This window comes from Pan troglodytes, chromosome 2 (assembly GCF_028858775.2).
Source record: "Pan troglodytes isolate AG18354 chromosome 2, NHGRI_mPanTro3-v2.0_pri, whole genome shotgun sequence".
Classification (NCBI taxonomy): domain Eukaryota; kingdom Metazoa; phylum Chordata; class Mammalia; order Primates; family Hominidae; genus Pan; species Pan troglodytes.
Window position 1 is genome coordinate 19,686,165 of NC_086015.1, and position 19,243 is coordinate 19,705,407.

The following is a 19,243-nucleotide window of genomic DNA, read 5'->3' on the forward strand; positions in this document are numbered from 1 at the left end:
CAACTTTTAATAATGGGTTTTCTGTAAATTCTCTCACACCAGCCAGTAGTTAAAATTTATTTCTTATTGAAAATAAAACTTTTTTGGGGGGTAGGGCCCAGACGGGATCTCACTCTGTCACCCAGGCTGGAATGCAGTGGTGCAATCATAGCTCACTGCTGCCTCAAACTCCTGGGCTCAAGTGATCCTCCTGCCTCAGCCTCCTGAATAGCTGGGATCACAGGCATGCATCATCATGCATTTTTTTTTTTGGTAGAGATGCAGGTCTTGCTATGTTGACCAGGCTGGTCTTAAACTCCTGGCTTCAAGTTATCCTCCCACTTCGGCCTCCCAGATTGTTAGGATTATAGGCATGAGCCACTGTGCCTGGCTAAAACTATTTAATACATAGTTGAATTCCTACCTTCCTTTTGAATCTGTGGCGTTCACAATGCTGGCACCTAATGTATCAATTAACATCTCAGCAGCACCTTCGTTGTCATTTATCCTGTGTAAGGTAACAAGGTGATCATTCTCACAGCAATGGTGTATTTCTTAAAACACTCAAACCAAATCTGATTCATTCTGGCTTTACTTACACGGCACAATGCAATGGACTAAAAGCATTTCCTTCCGTTTTCTGGAAAACTTCCTGTTCTAAAAGCAGTTCTACACATGTCTCGTGACCTAAATAGGTGTAAAGAACCAGGTATTAAAATTCAAAGGAGATACTGGCAAAAATCACAGGTACATGTAAGTGTTTAAAGGAAAAATGTAAAAGTCTCTCCCTCATCCCATCTCCCAGATCCCCTCTCTGGAATATAACCACTGGTAGCTGTTAAGCCACCAGTAGTTCCAGAAAATTTCTAGGCATATGCAACTGCACACACAAAATACATACAGTTGGCTCTCTGTATCCGTGGGTTCTGCATCCATCAATTCAACCAACCCCAAATTAAAAATATTTGGGGGAAAAAAAAAACAGAGCAGACTTTTTTTCTTGTCATATACCCTAAATACAGCATACGAATTATTTACATAACATTTACATTACATTGGTTATTATAAGTAATCCAGAGATGATTTAAAGTATAGCAGAGAATGTGCATAGGTTATATGCAAATACTATCCCATTTTCTATAAGGGACTTGAGCGCCTGTTGGTTTTGGTATTCACAAGGGGTCCTGGAAACCAATCCTCAACAGCAAACGAGAAATGACTGTGCTATTTTTTTTTTTTTTTCTTAATGGCAATGGGATGTTTAATTCCGCAACTTGCCTTTTACTTAATATTAACTACACATATCCTTCCATAATAGCATATATGAAATATTATTGTTATTATTTTAGATGGAGTCTCACTCTGTTGCCCAGCCTGGAGTGCAGTGGCGCGATCTTGGCTCACTGCAACCTCTGCCTCCTGGGTTCAAGTGATTCTCCTGTCTCAGCCTCCCAAGTAGCTGGACTACAGGCGCCCACCACCATGCCCAGCTAACTTTTTTCGTATTTTTAGTAGACACGGGGTTTCACCATGTTGGTCAGGCTGATCTCAAACTCCTGATCTCAGGTGATCCACCTGCCTCAGTCTCCCAAAGTGCCGGGATTACAGGTGTGAGCCACCATGCCTGGCTAAAATCTTATTCTTTAATGTTCTGAAGAGCTTCACAGTATCAAAGTATATCATAAATTATTTAATCTAATTATGGATTTTAAAGTGATTGCTAGTTTAAAAAAATTCTTCATGATATTATCAACAATGCTGTAATGAAACATTCTGGTATTTTTTTATTTTATTAAAACAATTTTTTGAGACAGGGTCTTGCTCTGTTGCCCAAGTTGAAGTGCAGTGGCATGATCATGACTCTCTGCAGCCTCAACCTCCTGGGCTCAAGTGATCCTCCCAACTCAGCCTCCTGAGTTGCTAAGACAACAGGTGCAAGGCTACCACACCTGGCTAATTTTTTGATATTTTGTAGAGATGAAGTTTTGCCATGTTGCTCAGGCTGGTCTTGAATCCCAGAGCTCAAGTGATCTGCCTGCCTCAGCCTCCTAAAATGCTGGGATTACAGGCGTAAGCCACCACGGCCAACATTTTGTTTTTATTTTAGGAAGTATTTTTGTAAGACAATTTCCTACCAAAGTGATATTGCTGTGGTAAAAGAGAAGTATCCAGCCTTGGTATTCTTGGGGGATTGGGTCCAGGACTCCCCACTGACAGCAAAACTCCATAGTCCCTTATACAGGTCCCTTGTACAAAATGGTTTATTTGTGTATAACCTATGCACATCTTCTCATATACTTTAAGTCATCTCTAGATTACTTACAACTTAATTCAATGTAAATGCTATATAAATAGTTGTTGTATTGTTTAGGGAATAATGACAAAAAAAAAAAGTCTGTACATGTTCAGCCTAACTATATTTCTGATCGACATTCAGTTGAATTCACCGATGGGGGACCCATGGATATGGAGGGCTGACTGTATTGACTGTTGATCAATATCTGGTCCATAGTTTTTAACAGTAACTTCAAAAACAGAAAAATCCAAATTTCAAATTTTCTCCCCTAATTCCAGAGCTAGGGTTTTAATTTAATACCCTAATTACTACAAATAAAATGTTGCTTATTTTATTTCATTAGTCATTTGGGATCTACTTTAGGAATAAGATTCTTACATGGCCTCTTTATACATTTTCATGGTTTAATATTTGCCTACCAAAGTGATGTTATATTTTCTTTTCTTTTTAAATTATTCAAACTTAATCAGCTTAAACTTTACCCTATAATTGTGGAAAAGTAATTTTTAGAAAAACCTGTAATTGTGTTCCATCTTTTGTCAGTTCTTTTCTCTAATCTAGTAGTTTTCAAGTGGATTTTGCCCATCAGCAGATATTGTGTGTGGCAATGCCTACAGACATTTTTGTTTATCACAACTGAAGGTGGGGCAGTGCAACTAGCATCTAGTGGGTAGAAACCAATGATGCTGCTAAACATCTTGCAATGCACTGGAGAGTCCCTTGCAACAATCATCTGGCCCAAAACGTCATAGTGCTGAGGTTGAGAAACTCCTTTAATGCCATCGTTCTGAATGTTAACTCATTACTAAGATACAGCAATGGAAAGTTGTCCATTGTTGACTTAAGAGCCCCCCATTCTCCAGGTATATGGGTTCTTAAGGCGTGGCCTAGGGAACCCTGGGGTGACGCAAAAAAAATATGAATAAAAACACAGATGAGAACCCAACTATTCTCTTAAATTAGCTATAAAGAGATGTACTACTCTTCTCACTAAAAAGAAAATACTTTTGGAAAATAGTTTTCATAAAAAAAGATTATTTATGTTAACATGTAATAGACATTATTTTTAAATAAATCAGTAAGTATTTAAAAATTTCTCAATTACAATTTCTAATACAGTCAGTATCAATCCATAGTTCCTGAGACCAAAGGGTTTGAGAACCACTCACCATCTGAGTACAGACTGAGAAAAGGGAACAGTGGGGCCCCTTTGTGACCTCCAGAAATCATTACTGGGTGATATCAAGCAGACAATCTCATAACTTTCTATCATCATTTATGAAAGATAGACAGGATGGTAAACTGGGTCCTCCTGAGTTTCAGAGGCTAGTCTGAGGATGTTTAGAGCTTCATAAAAATGAACACATTTTTTAAAGGAATAATAAGTATTCTTAAGTTCTGTGATTGAATGACTACATAAACTGAAATTGTGAACTTTTAGTATCTACAGCCAGTGTTTTTCTAAAACTTGGCCATCATTTCATTTTAATTTTAAGAGGTTGTTTTCTGTTCTGTTGGCATGCTTCCACTTTTCTTTCCAGCTGTACAATAATTACTAGTTAAAGTAAAAACCATTTTACATATTCTACTTTCAGAATGCCAAATTATAAAATGGGCTTTTGGCTATAAATATGGTATTAATTTTAGGCTGTCTATATAGTCGCTTATTGCATATAGCCAACACACATTAAATTCCTTCCAGCTCAAATTCAGCATCACCACAATTTTGCTACAGGCTGAAAATCAGACACATTTGTTATGATCTTTAAATGGCAACCAGGCATGCAGTTCTTGCAAAGTTCTGTCTCTTGCACAAAACGTGCTTAGAGTCTAAATTTAGCAGTGATAGAGTAGGAACTCACTTTAGGGAAAATGTTCTACATATAGATCTGATAAGAAACACTGTAATAGAAAGCAACTCTCCAAAGGACAGTTACAGCAGTACATTTACAACTAAATGCTCTTCCTGAGGAAAAATATCTCACTGTGTGATTTTTCCAATGGTTAATCTTCAGGGATATATTTTTTTAAAAACCAAGCAGTAAGTCTTTGCTTCTGAACAGTTTTATCTCACTGACTTTTTTACAGAAACACAACTCACAATTGTAGATATTTTCCCACTATATTAGATATTTTGGGTTTTCCTTATACTTGTAAAATGTCAAGTCACATTACAGAAACAAATCAAACATCAATGGCAAAATACAGTATCTTCTTTGTACTAGTATGAGTACTAGTCTCTGGCCACTTCACTACACTCATTTCTACTTGCCTTAGCGAGTAGAAATGGGAAAAAGAGAAGTTAAACCCCAAAGGTTTTATAGTTTTCAAAACTGTTTTGGTTAAGGATTTAAGGTAGTAAAAAACAAAGAGACTAAACTAGCTTGTTCAATGAGCAACAGATTTGACTATTCAAGTTTTTATGGTGCTATCAGTACTCAGCTGAAGGATAACCAACAGTATAACAGGACAAACCTCAAGAGCCCAAAATGTTCTAACGGCAAGAGAATGCAACTCCCAACTTTGGCATAAGGACTAATATGAAAATCAAAATATTGTATCTCAGAAATACTTGTGGAAACATTTAATGAAGTTATAATTTTACAAGATTCAGCTTTTTCCTCTTTTGCTTTAACTTGATAACTTTGTCAGAACAGCTCCCAGTGAAAGAACTATGAAACAGCGTATTATAGAAAGACAGCAAATCTCAACTTCCTGGTAAGGCAGTCTGATTTTACAACAGATATTATACTTATTTATTTTTAGCAAATGGGTATTTATATAAAGAGACAATTTATATTTTCTCTGCATTTTGAGGGAAGGTTATTAGTTTGTGAACTACAGCTTTGTAGATCTGCTGTCATAATTAACATTAATCTTGAAGCTACACTGAAATTGAAAACAAATTTTAAAAACCTCTAATTTCTCTGCTAAAGCCTGAAGCTTGAACTTTGACAACACTGATGCTTGCACTGTATATAATGTACTTGAGTTTTCTAAGATGATCAAATCTAAAAATATCTCAACATGCTTCATTACATAAATTATTTTAATTAGTGGCATTTCATAAGCCAAACTGCATTTTTAACATCTATACCTTCAAAGTAGCTTTATGCTTCCCTACGTGACCTTTTGTGAGTCTACCTATAAAAGCGATGACTGTGACTGTGAGCCTGTAGGAGGCCAAAGAAAATCTCTTTTAACCATGTAGCAGAGTTAACCCATCAAAGTTTCTAATTCTAAGACCTGCTAGGGATTTATTCCTTTAAAACATTGAACATGGATATTACTGGTAATATAAGAATGTTATCTTGCAATGTGCTCAGAAAACACACATAGATTTCAGTTTAGAATGTGATACATCTCACTGTTTCTCCTACTTTTGGTTATTTTTCCCCTAATATGATTGTATTTAGAAAGTAAAAGAACATGGCTGGGTGCAATGGCTCATGCCTGTAATCCTAGCACTTGGGGAGTCTGATGTGGGAGGATTGCTTAAGCCCAGTTGTTCAAGACCAGCCTGGGCAACATAGTGGGACTCTTAAAAAAAAAAAAAAAGTAAAAGAACACAATCAAAATACAAGCACACTATATAAAAGCAATGGAAACATTCTAAAAACCTCCTAAAAATGCAAAATATTTGTTGAAATAAGGATCTAAGAAAAACTTCAGGCTACATAGTGGCTCATGCCTGTAATCCCAACACTTTGGGAGGCTGAGGTGGGAGGATCACTTGACGCCAGGAGTTCAAGACCAGCCTGGGCAACATAGCAAGATCTTACCAAAACTAAAAAAGAAAAGAAAAGAAAAACCTCAAAAATGCTTCATGGCTTATCTCAGAACACCTTTGACAACTAGTGTCTTGGCTTTAGCATGACAAAGGACAGGAGTGAGCCTACGTACTAAGTATTATTAGTACGTGAGCCTATACAGTAGATTATTCCCAAGGTTTTTGCTAATTTTAAACTTAAAATTTGCCTTATAAATATGTCATTCTTTTATCTCTGTTCACTACACAATGATATGCATTTGTGTTTGTATACTTAACCATTGTAGCAAGCCCAGTGAAGTGCTGTATATCCATGATTGTCTGCTGTGGCTGGATTTGCATCCATAGATGCTGCTGACTGCAAAAGGGCTCCGAGAACACCAATGTGTCCACAGGCAGCAGACAGGTGTATAGGCGTCCGGCCCCTGCTATCCCGAAGTAAGCACTTAGCACCATGTTGAAGTAATGCATCTACACATTCTTCATGGCCTGTAACTGCCTGAAAGAAAATAATTTAAAGGTAGTCAAACATATTATGCTAAACATTACATGCCAATTTCAGCTAATTAAAAACTTTAAAGACCATACTCTCCATATCCTTCCATCAATTAAAGCCATTTATCATTTTATGAGTAATTCTGTATTTTTATTGGAAGTGGTTTAAAAATTCAGTTAAAGCAACAACCCTTCTAAAATGCAAACAGTATGAAAACACGAAGAGAGAAACTTGGTATTCAATGAAAATAATGATATTTCAAAGGTGAAAAAAGATTAAAGTATATAAGAAAATAAGTGAGATAATGGAAAAAGTCAAATTGACATTAATTCTACTCAAAGTTTTAGAGTTTTAAAATTTTGTTCTAACATTGTTCTCTAAAGTTGTACTCTGTAATTGTTCAAAATTAGCATTTAAAAACTAAGATACTGAAAGAAATGGTAAAGACTATTTGACAAACATTTAATGAAGAAAAAATAAACATAACCTAGTTCAGTTCTAGGTAATATGAGGTCATAAAAGCTTTTTGAAAGGAAAGAGCATATTTCTGCTTACCCCTCTATGCAACGCTGTCCTTCCCCACTTATCTTTGGCATCTACATTTGCTCCTTTGTTCAGCAATGAGTAAACACAGTCTGTGTGCCCGTTGAGAACAGATAGCATCAGAGGCGTCCTGAGCAACAACAGGAATAGGTTCAGTGCTGTCACTTAAGACTGTACTCTGGTTTTCGAAATACGCCCTTCTGTGATGCAACAATTATTTATCGAAACTTACTGTCCATTTCCATCTTGAATATCCACTGCATTCTGTGGTTCTGCATTTCCTATTAATAGCCGTAAGCATTCTGAATGACCATTTGTTGCTGTAAAGTGAAATTTAAACATTTCAGTAATTACATATAATGATAAAATAGAAAATGTCCATCTTAAAGCACATCTTCTAGAATTTACTTTTGGGATAGTTTCACTGAATTTAATATGCAAGAATGAAAACTATAGGTACAAAGAAGGTTTCTACGGCCTTTGACTGTTAAAGCTGGAATAAATGTGAATTCCTCACAGTAAAACATGACAGGCAGACCGCCTACCCAGCACCCATCCCCTATCATCTGCCTCTAAAAGAATGCTCATTTTATTTAGCTCTCTGGCAATGTGGTCAGGAAGAGTGCCTTGACTCCAGCAAAGGGATGATACCATGATTAGACCAAGTCAATCACAAGAACCCCATTCTCCTCTGACAGTGATCAGTTTTAAGGTGAGCAGCACAGGAACCAGGTCTGACTATTGAGATGCCGATAAGTCTAGAGGCTGCTGGGAAATACTTTTATCTTTAATAATGAAAAGCCCCCATTCCTTCCTGATTTTAGATGCAATCCTTAAAAGCAGCAGCAATAATCCTGCAACATGAATGCAAATGTAAGAGAATAATAGAGTTTAATCCAGAGCTCTGACACCGTTGTAGAATCAACCAACCCTGGAACTGCATCTGCCTGATATTGCTTTTTTTTTTTTTTTTTTGAGACAGAATCTCGCTCTGTCGCCCAGGCTGGAGTGTAGTGGTGTGATCTTGACTCACTGCAACTTCCGCCTCCTGGGTTCAAGCAATTCTCTGCCTCAGCCTCCCAAGTAGCTGGGATTACAGGCGCCTGCCACCACACCCGGCGATTTTTTTTGTATTTTTAGGAGAGATGAGGTTTCACCATCTAGGCATGGCTGGTCTTGAACTCCTGACCTCACGATCCACCCGCCTCAGCCTCCCAAAGTGCTGGGATTACAGGCGTGAGCCACCGTGCCCAGCCTGCCTTTGGACATTGTATGTGAGACACTAAACCCCTTAAGCTATTTTCAGTAGGGTACTCTGTTATTTATGGCTGAAATAATTTCAAATGATATATATATATATATATACATACAGTACAAGAAAAATGATCCATCTAAAGAATGCATGTGTTAAGTCCAAATGCATAAAATGGGCAAGGGTACAAGTAGAAGTAGTCCAAAGAAAAGAGCTTTTGAAGTAAGTTAAATCCTCTGCAAAATTCAGGTCCTGTTCATATATACAAAGTCTGAAGTTTAAAGAAATACATTAGAAAAAAATGTATCTTGCATATGATACAGAAAAGAACGTCTATCACTATTTCTTCTAATTAAAAGATGACAAAACTAGCAAAAGCAAGCTAGGTGCTGAATATTCCACAGTATGTTCCCACAGTTACATTAAATACTAATAGTTATTAAACTTGTGGCTTAAATCACCTCTCCTACCCTAGTCCAATCTGTATGCTGCACTCTGCCAGCAGCTCTCACAGCTTAGCAACAAAAAACAGGGTCGTAACACTTGGGGATGTTCAAGAAGAACTTGTTTGGCCCATCATTTTTCAAATCAGTTCATTTACCCTCAGTTCACAGTCGCTACTGATGAATGTTTGTGTCATCTAAGTTCAATACCCAAACAGCAAGCACAGCATCTCTGTGGGAAATGACTGGTAAACCTCCAGGAAAAAAAACCCTCAGTGTTCTTTTCATGGCTTATAGATGCTCTCTATAGACCTCCAAATTTGAAAGGCATCTATAGATACAAGGCTTGCATTTCTTGAATAGATAGGCACTAAGAGTAACCTGTGGTTCTTTTTGTGGGTAGGATTTATGCTGAACTATATGGCATTGGCTAACTACTTCTAAGGGACTGGCTAATGTCTCAGTTCAATATTTACCTATTGAGAGTGCAACCCCTCCATGCAAGCTTTAAATTAGTTCTGCATATGATCTGCAATTATAATTTTTCTAGCTATAGATTAATATTTTTAAAATGTACTTATTTTTCACAGATCCCATCCAGTGTACAAAATTGATTTTTATTTTATATTTTAGGAACAGGGTTTCATCATGTTGCCTAGAGTGCAATGAAACTGAACTCAAGTGACCCTCTTGCCTCAGCCTCCCAAGTTAGGTGGGAATACAGGCATGCGCCACCAAGTTTGGCTTTGCAAAGTGATATGTAACTTCACTCTTTTTCAGAATAAGGTAACAGCAAGTAATGCATTTTAACCTCTTGTTCAAACCATATAGTAGTGTATATATGTTTATTAGAGGTTCTAATGTATTATTAAAATATTTTTCTCAGCCCCACTTGAACATCTGATAGCTTTGAAGGGCGGCTCTGGGAGTAACAGTGGGTGTTATCAATAGTCTTCTAAAATGTAAGCTTCCCAAAGGACTAGAAAAAAAATCCAAGACATATATTCAAATGTATTCTTAAGGATCACTCTATAAAAATAGAGTTGTGAATCTGCATCTGCCAGTGATACGCAGTGGGTAGCAAGTCATTTAATTGACTTGGTTATAGACCTTCGTATTTTAACGTATCTGCTACATCATAATATCACAATATGGAATAGTTCTTGCATAAAGTGCTCTGTAAAGCCTGTCTGCAGTACACTGGTAAAATAAGTCAAAACGTGTATCACTTGTTAAATGAAAGATTATACCAATCCAAAATAACTTCTACCAGAAAGAAATAAATACTGCATTGTTTTGTTGATAAAGTGTTTCAGAAGTTAGATTATTACATAAACCCAACTTCTAAGGCAGATAATGTTTTAAGTGATGATAGTCTTGTTGTTGGTATTCCCTGAGAATACAATCATTTTACCACTTAAAGTCAAAAATTTCCCCAGACAGTTGTAGCTCTTGGTAATCTCCTTGGGTCTGGAAACTTCTGAAGAGCCAAGCTGACATTTTTCAGCTCTTTGGGCCACTGGGTTTTAGAGGGAGAAATCCAGAGATAAGTCCAGGCTGTAGCACAACCTTCAAAACAACACAGGTGCCTCTCTGATCCTGCCCTACCTAAGCTTTGACGGTAGTGGGGCTTCTGTCTGGAGAAATGCCCTCAAAGAGTAACCAGTAGGTGTGACATAGAATTGGCCAATGTTAGCATCTGCAGCCATCATCAAAAGATGAATCCACTGCCACTGCCCCCTGAGGGGCCCCTAAAATTGCAGAAGGTATCAGCAAGGAGGCTGCCAAGGTTGTTTTCCAAGAGAGGCCACAGGAGGAAGGGACCACTTGGGGGCACTTAAATCTTTTGTGCAGAGGAGCTTCTTTTCATGAGAGCAGGACAGTTTTAATGACTTCTTAAACACTTGTGTGGGACAGGCTGGAGCATGAGGGAGGTTTTAAGCCAGGCACAAAGTTAGTTTCAAATACTAGTTAATAAATCTATTTTTATTTCCTTTTTCACACAGAAGCTGGTAGTCTAGGACCTACATATAAACAACTTTATATGAATATTTTTTGTACTTGGTTTACTTGGGTTGGTATAATACACTGTATTTAAGTTCCCTGAACACTGTGGATACTCCTAATGTTTATGAATGACGGAGGCTTTGTAAATTCATTTGTGTGAATAAAGTTATTTGGTGAGGTCAAATAATCCATATATGATTTGAAACAAAAAAAGGTCAAAATTTTAAAGACAATTAACCGGAAATATTATATATCAGAAATTGAAAAAAGTATTGGATAGAAGTTATAAATAAATCAAGCATAATATCTGGCATACCTGCTGCATGTATAGGTGTCCTCTTCAAAATGTAATCTTTTACTAAGATTGAGGCTCCCTGATTAATGAGTACATCCACACATTCAACATGGCCCTTAAAAGCTGCAAGATCTAGGGGTGTTCTTCCACTACTATTTCTGACATCAAGATCTAACAAAGACTGTACCAACACTTCCAGTGCTTGATGGTGACCATGATAGGCCTAGAAATAAATAAAAATGTAAATTTAAAACATACATATTTAGACTGACTTCCTAAATACTTGAATAAATGTAAATAAGCAAACTTGTCTTCATATTATTATCCTATTTGAGATAATCCAAACTTCTACATCGAGAATTCAGGAAGTTAACTACAGATCTTTCTAATAATCAACATAGTAGGCTACTGTGTTAGGGAACAGGCATTCTAAAAATAATACAAGTTCAAATGACAGGTCATCTTTTCATGAGTATACAATGCTTGGCTCATGGCAGACATTCAATGGATGTGTGACAGGGATTCATTTAAAGTCTTGATTTCAAGTCTGATTCTAAAAAGCCTGTGTTTTTTTTGTTTTGTTTTGAGACAGGGTCTTGCTCTGTTGCCCCAGCTGGAGTGCAGTGGCGTGATCATAGCTCACTGCAGCCTTGACCTTCTGGGCTTAAGTGATCCTCCCACCTCAGCCTCCTGAGTAGCAGGGACCAGAGGTACACGTCACCATGCCCAGCTAATTTTTCTTTTAATTTTTGTAGTGATGAGGGTCTCGCTATGCTATCCAGGCTGGTCTCAAAATCCCTGGCCTCAAGTCATCCTCCTACCTTGGTCTCTCAAAGTGCTAGGATTACAGGCATGAGCCACTGTGCCCAGCCAAGCCTGTGTTCTTAATCACAGTTCAGTGCTCCACATCAACTGCAAAGACAGCTAGCAACTTGAGTCAGTGCTTGAATATTCGGATTTCTCAAATTAAACTGACCATACCCACCCCATAATGTGCCATAGCTAAAAAAGAAGTAATTCTTTTAGCAAAGAAATGCATAACCGAGCCCTGCTTGAATATCACCACATACCAGGCATTGTCCTAGCTGTACAAAAGTAAGACTGAAGATTTGTCAGACTGAAGTTGTCTTTTTTTTTTTTGAGACGGAGTCTCACTCTGTCACCAGGCTGGAGTGCAGTGGCACAATCTCAGCTCACTGCAACCTCCGCCTCCCTGGGTTCAAGCGATTCTCCTGTCTCAGTCTCCCGAGTAGCTGGGATTATAGGCGCATGCCACCATGCCCCAGCTAATTTTTGTATTTTTAGTAGAGACGGGGTTTCACCATGTTGGCCAGGATGGTCTCGATCTCTTGACCTTGTGATCCGCCCGCCTCGGCCTCCCAAAGTGCTGGGATTACAGGCGTGAGCCACTGCGCCCGGCCCCGAGTTGCCTTCTTCATACAGTCTAATAAAAGGGCTTTCCAGAAAAGTCTTTTCAAAATCCAACATGGCAACTGAACATATATTATTTACACTGGACTAAATGCTGAGCAGGACATAAAGAAATAAATAAACTTCAAAGGACTATAATGCCATTTCTTGTAGAAAATGTCAGAAAGTAGCAGCAAGAGATAAACTTGCTCTGGGCCTCACTGATCTCTTTATAATGAATCTGTGTAGAAACTTGACTACTTAAGCTTGACTATCTCAAAGATTAAAGTGACTGTAGGTCACGGAATTCTACTGTTTTAGGATTACATCTAACTTTGTTCCTCAATACTAGGTCAATGAAAATTATGCTACTGAAAGAATGAACTCTGAGGAACCATACATTATATATAAAAGACAATATAAAAAGAAGAATTTAGCCAGTTGTGGTGGCTCACACCTATAATCCCAGCACTTTGGGGAGGCTGAGGTGGAAGGATCATTTGAACAGGATTTTGGGACCAGCCTGAGCAACACAGTGAGATCTCATCTCTGCCAAAAATAAATAAATAAACAAACAAACAAATAAATAAGCTGGACCTGGTGGCACATGCCTGTGGTCCCAGCTATGCAGGAGGCTGAGGCGGAAGTATCACTTGAGTCTAGGAGGTACCGGCTGCAGTGAGCTGGGATTGCACGCACCACTGCACCCCAGCCTGGGTGACAGAATGAGATTGTATCTCTAAATAAATAAATAAAAAAAATAAATGAGGTTGGGCATGGTCACTCACACCTATAATCTCAGCACTCTGGCAGGCCAACACAGGAGGATTACTTGAGGCCAGGAGTTTGAGACTAGCCTGGGCAACAGTGAGACCTTGTCTCTACAAAAAAATAAAGAATTAGTCGGGAATGGTGGTGTGCACCTATAGTCCTAGCTACTCAGAAGGCTGAGGGAGGGAGGCTCACTGGAGCTCAGGAATTCAAGACTGCAGTGAGCTGTGATTGTGCCACTACACTCCAGCCTGGATGACAGAGTGAGACACTGAAAAACAACAGCAAAAATAAATAAAAAATAAAAATGAAAAGACAAGAGAATAAATGGGAGCCATGATGATTTGCCACAGGGCTTTTCCCCCCATGATATCCTTGTATGGGACTGAGAGAAGAAGTCCAAATGTCCAGTATGAGTAAAATTAGGAATCAAGGCCAGTCTCCTTAAGCCTCAGATCAGTATGTTTTCACTGTACCAAGTTGTCCCGAATGGGAGAGTTTCGTGTAAGAAATTAAAGTAACTTCTGAAAACCTCCTAGAGATAGATATGAAATGCAAAAGTGGTGGTATAATCATATTTCATTAAGCCTAATCACTAAATTATTTCAATTTTTAGTTTAAAAACACTATTTAGTATACCTATGGCATAGCAGCACTTATTCATAATAGCCAAGAGATGAAAGCAACCCAGCATCTATTGTCAGATGAATGGATAAAGAAAAATGTGCTATATACATAACAATAATTATTCAGCTTAAAAATAAGGAAATTCAGCCACATGCTACAACATGGATGAAACCTGCTAGATGAAATAAGCCAGTCACACAACACAAAAAAATACTGTTATGATTCCACTTAAATGAGGTGTCTAGATTAGTCAAATTCATAGGAACAGAAGGTAGGCTAGTATTACCAGGGACTGGGGAAAGGAGAAATAGGGAGATGTTTAATGGGTACAGAGTTTTAGTTTTAACCTTTACAAGATAAAAAGATTCTGGAGGTTGGTTGTATAGTAATGTAAATATACTTAACACTGCTGAACTGTACAATTAGAAATGGTTAAGAAGGTACGTTTTATGCTATGTTTTCTTTTTTCTACCATTATCACCATATACACATACAAAATCTCTGACAAAAAAATAGTAATGGGGGGGCAGAGAGAGACAGAGAGAGAGAGAGACTGACCCACTAATCAATGTATAGCACATTGTTAACTTGCAAGCACAAAAAGAGAAACTTGCCAAATTGAAGGGTGGGGAGAATACAAACGAGAATTTCTAAGGAAACAACATCATTAAACTGATAACTAAGTCCTAAAGACTGCAGGGCTTTTGGGAGTCTTTAATATGCTACTAGTTGAATCTCCGCAAGGGGGAAATAGTCTGGCACCTAGAAAGTGCTCAAGAAATGACAGTGAAATTATTATAATGAGAATGATGCTGCTGCTGCTGCTAATGCTGCTCAGTCTTCATTTCTTTTCATCAATAGTAAAATGGCTATTTCTTCCATGCTGGCTTTGCCTTTTCAGACTTATTTACTATGCATGTCTGGGAGAGGTGATGGTGTTTCCAAGGACTCAAAGGGCAAAGAAGTAGAAAGCTTCAAGAATGCTTTCTTAGTTATTTAGAACATGATAGGAAGTATCAGTGGGGAGAAATGGCAGAAAATTTAATGTATATATGTCAGTGTTAAAACACCCGCAAGGAGAATATTAAGATAAAAAATAATAGTACATATGAAAAGAAACAATCAAATGAATAACTGAACTTGTAGTGTTCCACATTAAATTAAGGATACATCCTTATAAGCATTTTACTAAAAATCATGGATCTCACAAACACCTGGTGAGAGTACCCTGGTCTCCTGATTCTCAAAGTACCCCCCTTCCCTACAACTCTAACATGCTTTGTCTCAAAAATAAATTCTTTCTGTACAGGAAGCTAGATTAGGATCTACTTGAAATTTAAGGTAATAAATTCTCATTTGACTTAAAAAATTGTCACATTCTTCCCTAACCTTCTCCATTTAGTGATTGACACTGAAAAAAAATTTAGAGGAATCTTAAAGTGGAAGGGACATAACAGACAATGTAGCCAAATCCTATAGTGTGAGCAACTAAAGGACCAGTGAACACACAACAAGTTAGCACCCCAAGATCACAAAGTAAGCAAAAAATTGTAGAAATACCACAGAATGTGTGTGTATACCATCTGCTTAGCCAACTTATAAGGCATTCCACTAGGGCAGCACATTTTAAAATTCACCATCACAGGCATATTCTCCATATTTTCTCCCTTTCTCTCCCCAGAAGGCCCTGGGGGAAGCCTAAGGATCACTGTCTGTTTTTTTTTTTTTTTCTAAAGCAAGAAACAGAAAAAACAAAAACAAAAACCCAGCACATTAAGTAATTCTCTGAATTAAAGAAAGTTCTCAAAGTTTTAATTCCATGATAACTATTACATGGACCAAAAGTTTATGGTACTAGTTTGAGTCAACACAAATAGGTTATTAGATATTTTCAGTAAACCAGCAGCCATCAAGTCGGCTATGAAGGCAGTACTCACAGCCAAGTGTAAAGGGCTTATTGTTGCTCTATTATCTGAATCACTCAGCATGTCTGTTCCTGAGGTTTCCATTAACTGAAAAAGAAGAGGCATTTTAAATGTCAGAAAGACATACTACAGCAATTATTCTCTCCCACCCTCCCAGTTCAAATCCACTTTAGAGTATTATTCGGCAACTCAGCAAACTTATAAAACATGATTATTATGAAAGTATACTAAGGACCACAGACTAAGAGCTTTGAAGACAGGCATAAGAGTTTGGGGGAAATGCTACTTAATTGCCACCAAGTAAACATCTTCCTTTCCTCTGTACACATGATTTCTGTCACCGTCTTTGTGCCTAATATGTAAAAACACTTTCAGCTCTAATGAGAGCAAACAGATAAACATAACTGGTAGGAGGGAACTGACCAATACTAATTGGTGGGAGGGAATTGACTAATACTTACAACATCTAGAGGAGTTTCACTTGCAATCTGAAATAAAAGTCAAAACAAAAATATTTAGCTTGGGAAGTATTCATCTATATTAAGTCTCAACTTACACAGAGCTTTGCTAACTTTTACCCTAAACCCGTGCTTCCTTTGGCTCCAAAAAATTAGATGTTTTGAATAAACAATTTTATATCACAACAGACGTCAAATCTATATACATAGGTCTAAAATTTTGGTGTGAATATCCATAACGTAGGAAAATAGTTATTTTTGTAGCAGGGCTCTAAGTGCTATATTAAATTGTCAACCTCCCTTTTCTTGTTTTATATCTACGCTCGTTGAATTTTATTTCCTCTTGAAGGGAAGCAAAGTTTAATGTAATTTATAAGGTAAGTCTAAATAAGAGCATCTTTAACCTAAAGTATCTGTTACACACATGAATATCTTTTCCTTGACTTTCCTTCTGGTTTGGTAAATTTGGGTGAATGGTGGTATTCTATCCCAGAATCAGACCACAGCAGAAATAAAAACTTCCTCTGCAGAAGTGGAGTCTCCCTTGTTAGGAGGGGTTGTGAAATAAATGTGCCTTTTGGAATTCCCTAAATATATGGGGGAGATATTCCTTTCACAGGGACTTTTATTTCTCACAAAAGACACAGTTATAGTTTTTTTTAGAAACTTATGAGGAATATTAATTTAAAGGGGCAGGAGAAGTAAATACTGTAGACATGAACATGGGGTAATCAGTAGCCCTCTTCAGAGATCTAATTTTCTCCTTTTTTAAAAGGAAAAGAGAATGAGATATATCTTACTAAAGCAAGTGTGAATTTAAGAGGTATATAAATTCTGAAAATGTTAAAAAACAAAATGGAATTTGTTCCTTGATCCATTTATTCTCATTTTTGTTACATTATTAGACTATAAACTCCCATTAGGTCTTTCACAAGAATTCAGGAATCTTACCAGCTGAAGACATAGACGGTGACCATAAGCAGCTGAATAATGAACTGCATTGTATCCTTGCTTATCACGGATCCCTGGATTTGCATCGTTTCTTAATAAGTATTCCAGGCACCTATATACAACAACAACAACATACTGAAAATCCTAAATCCTGCATATTAACCAATGATAAAAAGAGACTGAAATTAAAAACTGACAATTTTTCGTATACTTGAGTAATATAAAAATCATAAATGTATTACACTATAAAAATCTGTCATTTAAATGACATTGACTAAAGTATCATAAAAATGCAAATGAAACATTCATGAGAATCTTCTTGATTCAAAGTGGATACCTCAAAAGTCTGTCAGACAGCTTTTTTTTTCATATGTGAAGGCTATCTTTTACACAGTCTCTATCTATACCACCGCCTATTCTACTAAACAATGTTGGATAGGATTAAACTTTTCGTGGTGGTGAGTTCATAATATTGGCAATATTACCATTTATCTATCTAGAACACAGAATGAGTAAATTTTTCATCATGAAGCTCAAGAAAGGATGTTAAACAAAACAAAGCCTCAAGAAACCAAGGTCAGAACTCAATGAATCTGAATTAGAGGACTAAGAAGAGGAATATAAACAGAGTAAAGTGGTAAGAAGGTATCCATAAGAGATACTTCATTTCATTTCTGTGATAATAAAATATGAGGAAAATAATTTTAAAAAACACTATATGTAAAACCACTATGGAAAACTGTATGGAGATTCCTTAAGGAACAAAAAGTAACACTACCATTTGATCCAGCAATCCCATTACTGAGTATCTACCCAGAGGAAAAGAAGTCATTATTTGAAAAAGGCACTTGCACATGCATGTTTATAGCAGTACAATTCGCAATTGCAAAAATATGAAACAAGTCTATTTAGGCTATCTATCAATGAACGAGTGCGTAAAGAAAATGTGGTATATATACACCATGGAATACTATTCAGACATAGAAAGGAACAAAATAATAGCATTTGCAGCAACCTGGAGTTGGAGATCATTATTCTAAGTGAAGCAATTCAGGGATGGAAAACGAATATCGTATGTTCTCGCTCATAAGTGGGAGCTATGAGGAGACGCGAAGGCACAAAAATGATAGAATGGACTTTGGGGACTCAGGGGGAAGTTCCCAAATTGTACCCAATATGTAGTCTTTTATCCATCATATTTTACTCCATGTGAGGGATAAAAGACTACACATTGGATACAGTGTACATTGCTCAGGGGACCAGTGCACCAAAATCTCAGAAATCATCAATAAAGAACTTATCTATGTAACCAAAAACCACCGGTTCCCCAGGAACTATTGAAATAAAATACAATAAAAATAAATTTAATCATGTGTTTGTTTTTTTTTGCCATTGGTTCTGTTTATGTGATGGATTATGTGTATTGATTTGCGTATGTTGAACCAGCCTTGCATCCCAGGGATGAAGCCGAGTTGATTGTGGTGGGTAAGCTTTTTGATATGCTGCTGGATTCAGTTTGCCAGTATTTTATTGAGGATTTTCGCATTGATGTTCATCAGGGATATTGGCCTAAAATTCTCAAGGCTTTGGTATCAGGATGATGCTGGCCTCATAAAATGAGTTAGGGAGGATTCCCTCTTTTTCTATTGTTTGGAATAGTTTCAGAAGGAATGGTACCAGCTCCTCTTTGTACCTCTGGTAGAATTCGGCTGTGAATCCATCTGGTCCTGGACTTTTATTTGTTTGGTAGGCTATTAATTATTGCCTCAATTTCAGAACCTGTTATTTGTCTATTCAGAGATTCAACTTCTTCCTGGTTTAGTCTTGGGAGGGTGTATATGTCCAGGAATTTATCCCTTTCTTCTAGATTTTCTAGTTTATTTGCGTAGAGGTGCTTATAGTATTCTCTGATTGTAGTTTGTATTTCTTTGAGCTCGGTGGTGATATTCCCTTTATATGTCTATTTGAATCTTCTCTTTTCTTCTTCATTAGTCTTGCTAGCGGTCTGTCTGATTATCTCA

At 37.2% G+C, this 19,243-nt stretch overlaps 1 protein-coding gene across 44 annotated transcripts in view; it reads right to left on the reverse strand.

Moving 5' to 3' along the window:
• Positions 1-19,243, reverse strand: part of ANKRD28 (ankyrin repeat domain 28) — a 194,062-nt gene that overhangs the window by 11,671 nt on the left and 163,148 nt on the right. For all 44 annotated transcript variants that reach the window (XR_010155115.1, XR_001712984.4, XR_008547220.2 and 41 more), the window contains 9 exons: positions 17,223-17,334; positions 16,275-16,301; positions 15,826-15,900; positions 11,102-11,303; positions 7,316-7,403; positions 7,096-7,213; positions 6,324-6,543; positions 579-666; positions 404-487 (listed from right to left, as the gene is read on the reverse strand). Coding sequence is in view for 33 of the 44 variants with exons in the window: in XM_516310.8 (XP_516310.3) it covers positions 404-487; positions 579-666; positions 6,324-6,543; positions 7,096-7,213; positions 7,316-7,403; positions 11,102-11,303; positions 15,826-15,900; positions 16,275-16,301; positions 17,223-17,334 (1,014 nt within the window). In the remaining 11 variants the exon portion in view is untranslated. The remainder of the gene's footprint in view (positions 1-403; positions 488-578; positions 667-6,323; positions 6,544-7,095; positions 7,214-7,315; positions 7,404-11,101; positions 11,304-15,825; positions 15,901-16,274; positions 16,302-17,222; positions 17,335-19,243) is intronic.